The 3,759-nt window shown below is 43.2% G+C and overlaps 1 protein-coding gene across 1 annotated transcript in view; it reads left to right on the top strand.

Moving 5' to 3' along the window:
• The first annotated feature begins 709 nt into the window (after positions 1 to 709).
• The window catches only part of NRK (Nik related kinase), a 154,658-nt gene continuing 151,608 nt past the window's right edge, over positions 710 to 3,759 (top strand). Inside the window, exon 1 of the mRNA XM_006904025.1 lies at positions 710 to 766. Within this exon, the coding sequence (XP_006904087.1) occupies positions 710 to 766 (57 nt within the window). The remainder of the gene's footprint in view (positions 767 to 3,759) is intronic.

The raw sequence follows: 3,759 nt of genomic DNA, 5'->3' as shown, positions 1-3,759 counted from the left end.
GTGAAGGAGGAAAGGGAAGGAGGGAGAGAAAGAGGGAAGGAGGGAGGGAGGTAGAAGGGGAAAAGAAAGGAAGGAAAGCAAAGGAAAGGAAAAGAGAGAAGAGGAGAGAACAGGAAAGGCAAGGCAAGGGAAGGGAAGGCAAGGGAAGGGAAGGGAAGGAAAGGGAAGGGAAGGGAAGGAAAGGGAAGGGAAGGGAAGGGAGAGGCGGCGAAGGGCCGGCTCGCAAACCGTTAGAGTCCTTGAGCACCTCCCTCCTCCAGTGGCCCCCCAGCCCGCCTCCTTGCCGCTCAGCTGCCCACCTGGCGACGTGACGCTGCACCAATCCCCTTCGAGCTGCTCAGGGGGCCCCCACCTCCTTGCACCGCCCCCCTCCCCACCCTGAAAGAGGCGCACCCTGCGGGGGCAGACACTGAGCTCTCGCCAGTGGAGCGCCCCTCTAGCTTCTTAGTCTCCGAGACCGACGCTCAGGCTCTTCTCTCGCCTTAGCTAAACTTGCTTTCCCGCCTCACAAACTCAGGCTTCCCTCCACTCCTAGCTCTTTTCCCTCCACTTTCTCCTCCTCTAGCTCCCACGCTATAAACCCCTGTCCTTCTTATATTTCCCCCGCCCTCTCCCTTCTCCTCTTCCCCCTTCAACTTCTTGTCGGCTTCCACCGCAGACACCCCGACCGTGCCTAACTCAGTCGCCGGCTCCCGTTCCGCTCGAAGCCATGGCGGGACCTGGGAGTTGGAGGGACAAGGAAATCACAGATCTGGGCCACTTGCCGGTGAGTAGAAGAGACCTGTCAACCCCCAAAATGTTCTCTTCTTTGGGTTCTGAGCACCGGGGGAGGGGATAGACGCCCGCAAGCCGGGTTAGGCTAAAACATTGTGGGGACCACGGTACCAGAGGGTCCCCTAGAACGAGTTTGCAGAAAAGACGCCCCCTGGACGCCTAAACTCACAGAAAGGCAAAAGGAAGGGGCGGGTGGGGGGAGAATAGGTGACGGTTGTGCGTGTCCTAAACAGCGGGACATTTTCTAAATGCGGCTCATTTTGTTTAGTGGCGCTCCTGTACCTGTCCTAGCGAGGCTACAGGAGATGCCAAAGAGCGGGACAACGCATGGTTCCTGAGAACACTCCTCCCTGTCACCCGGTTGCCCCGTTGTTCGCTGCTTCTTTTGCCACCGGAGATGCCCACTCACGGAATTACTTTTACTTGTAGGTGACAGTGGTCTAGAAAATTAAAACGTTGGAGTCTCACTTCTCTCATTTTCTAAAAGCACTTTCTAAAGCTTTCTTATTCTGTCAGGGCACTGTTCCGATTTAGTGTTGTAGGAGCGAAAAAACTCGACGCCGCTTGGGGAAGTGAATTCCGCATATCTCAGTCAAAAAAAAAAATGCTCTCACTAGCTAAACAGATTTAGCCTTTTCTCATAGCTTTTGTTTGTGGATTTTCCTTTTTCTGAATGTCCAGCTTTCTTCCAGAGTTGTATTGTAATTGATTGGTGACCTATTATCATCATCGTTATTAGTAGCCTTATTATTTTAGCAGCGCCATTTATTTCATTGGCATCTGGTTTCTGGCAGATACTGGATACCACCCAAATCCATTTTTTAAGTTCTCTTTTTAGATTGGCATTTCACTTACACCCTCCCTTGAATGCAAAGGGCCCCTGGACTCTTTGAAAGGGAATAAGCATGCATGTGCTGGAATAATCACCAGGCAACTGTAGTTCAGGGCAGTGGCCTGCTTGCTTTGGGAAAAGCTAAATATTAACCTTGAGTTTATAGGACTATTCAAAGTCGCAGTGCTTTAATTTTATACATATTTGGCCTTTAAAGATTGTCTTCTTGATGATGGCAGAAGCCTGCTCCCCTCAAAAATGGAGCATTCTCTAAACCTCACCTATATAATGTTACACTATAATGGTGTGGAGGAGGAGGTCATGCACATGGTTAACATTTTAGCATATTGTTCTTAGCTTTTATATAAACAAGCTGGTTATTGATGCAGTTTTATAAAATAAAGTCACAGAATGTTTAAAGAAAGGTTAAATCTTTTTCCACCCTGCATGTATCTGGTGCATACATGAGATTTCTGGAATATGGAGGCCCCAGTTGGTGGTTTCCTTTATGAACAGAACTTTCATATTTAAACTAGATTTGGCCCAAATAAAAGGGTTAAACCAATGAATGAAATGTTACCTACCTCCAATATTCTCTGTATAGCGAGAGAAAGAGAGAGAGAGAAAAAAAAAGCAAACTAGAGCAATATGTGAAACCACACATGGGCAAACTGAAACAAAGTCTTTTCTAAAATTGACTAAAGAGAGGAATGGGAAACACCTCATAGAAATGATAGAGCAGAGAATTCCAAACTTGAAGAAAAAGTAGTGAAGGTTTTATTAACAGAAAAAAATGGGGGGAAATGGCCCAGACTAACTGTTCCGGTCATGGCCCGGGGACTTAAGAACTTGGTGAGAGCCAAGGAGATAAAGGGAAAGCCTACAATCTTAAATTGCAGTTCAATAGAATATTAGTTTTTTTATTTTTTGAGGGGAGGGGTGTTGGTGGTGTGGAAGGGAGAAAGATGAGGTTGATTTTTAATGTAGTTGTAGAGATAAAACACAAAACCTCAGGGCATTCATGCTTGGCCTCATTTTACAGACTTCAAGAAAGTCTCATAAAGTCCTCAGCTTCTAACAATTTCTAAATTTCTATTATACAAGAGTAATTTTATCTCATTGTGAAGGTCTTTACCATCTGAAGAAATTATGCTTAATTATCCCATCTCCCCAGACATTTGGGTCTAAACCCTAAGAAATCTAGCAGAAAAGAAGCATCCTCTGATAATATATTTTATGGCAATTTTTTAGAGACACGAAAAGTTCACTGTCTCTGGTCATTGAGTCATATTTTAGTGATTTGGTATTTCTTCGAAGTTGACTTATTTAAAGAGTCTCTGAATAAGTAAAAGTAAATGAAAAGGTTAAGAGACATCTAAGTTAGCTCTTTGGAATTTGCATTTTGGTGAAAAGTAGAAATGACAAATCAAACAAAGAAACCTAAATGTGATAATTATTCTCAATAGGCTATATATGAAGGTCAGCAAGTTGACATCCGTCAGCACCAAGTATACCAATTTGACAACAGCCAGATAATGAGCGGTGATTCAGACTTTGGAGTTTCACATTGAGAAAAAAAAATCTTTCAGAATATATAATAATTAAATATAGGTCTACTTTAAGATTGATATATTATGTCCTTTGTTGGGCTGGCCAGCTAAATGACCTCAAGACAAGAGAAGTCAGGCTTGCTGTGCGAATTGAGATTTAAAGAAAGTGGTGGAAGATTTTTTGTTATTACATAGATATTAATTTGTAAACCTAAAATAATAAACAATAGTGAAAACTGGGGAAGCAGGAGGGGTGAAGGTATTGTATAAATTTCTTTTTGCATAATACCCTCAAGTTAGAAGCATAAAATAATAACGCCAACATAACAAGAGAATGACAAGTCAACTACATTTTGTTTATTAATTAATGGGTTGCTGTAATTTTTCCTGATTGACTATTGAATAAATATTTCCTATAGGTGACAAAACAAAACAAAAAGTGCTGAGGTTGTGGTCTGTGCTTTCTTATTGAAAAGAGAATTGCAAAGCCTTATGTCTTTATATATATCTGTATGTGTGTGTGTGTGTGTGTGTATTCTTACCTTGCTTGCCAACCATACCTAGGGCTGTCTCACGCACTCTCTCGTGCTCGCGCTCTCTCTC

Source organism: Pteropus alecto, unplaced genomic scaffold (assembly GCF_000325575.1).
Source record: "Pteropus alecto unplaced genomic scaffold, ASM32557v1 scaffold150, whole genome shotgun sequence".
NCBI classification, from domain to species: domain Eukaryota; kingdom Metazoa; phylum Chordata; class Mammalia; order Chiroptera; family Pteropodidae; genus Pteropus; species Pteropus alecto.
The sequence above is the reverse complement of the archived record's forward strand: the minus strand, read 5'-3'. Positions and strand labels throughout refer to the sequence as shown.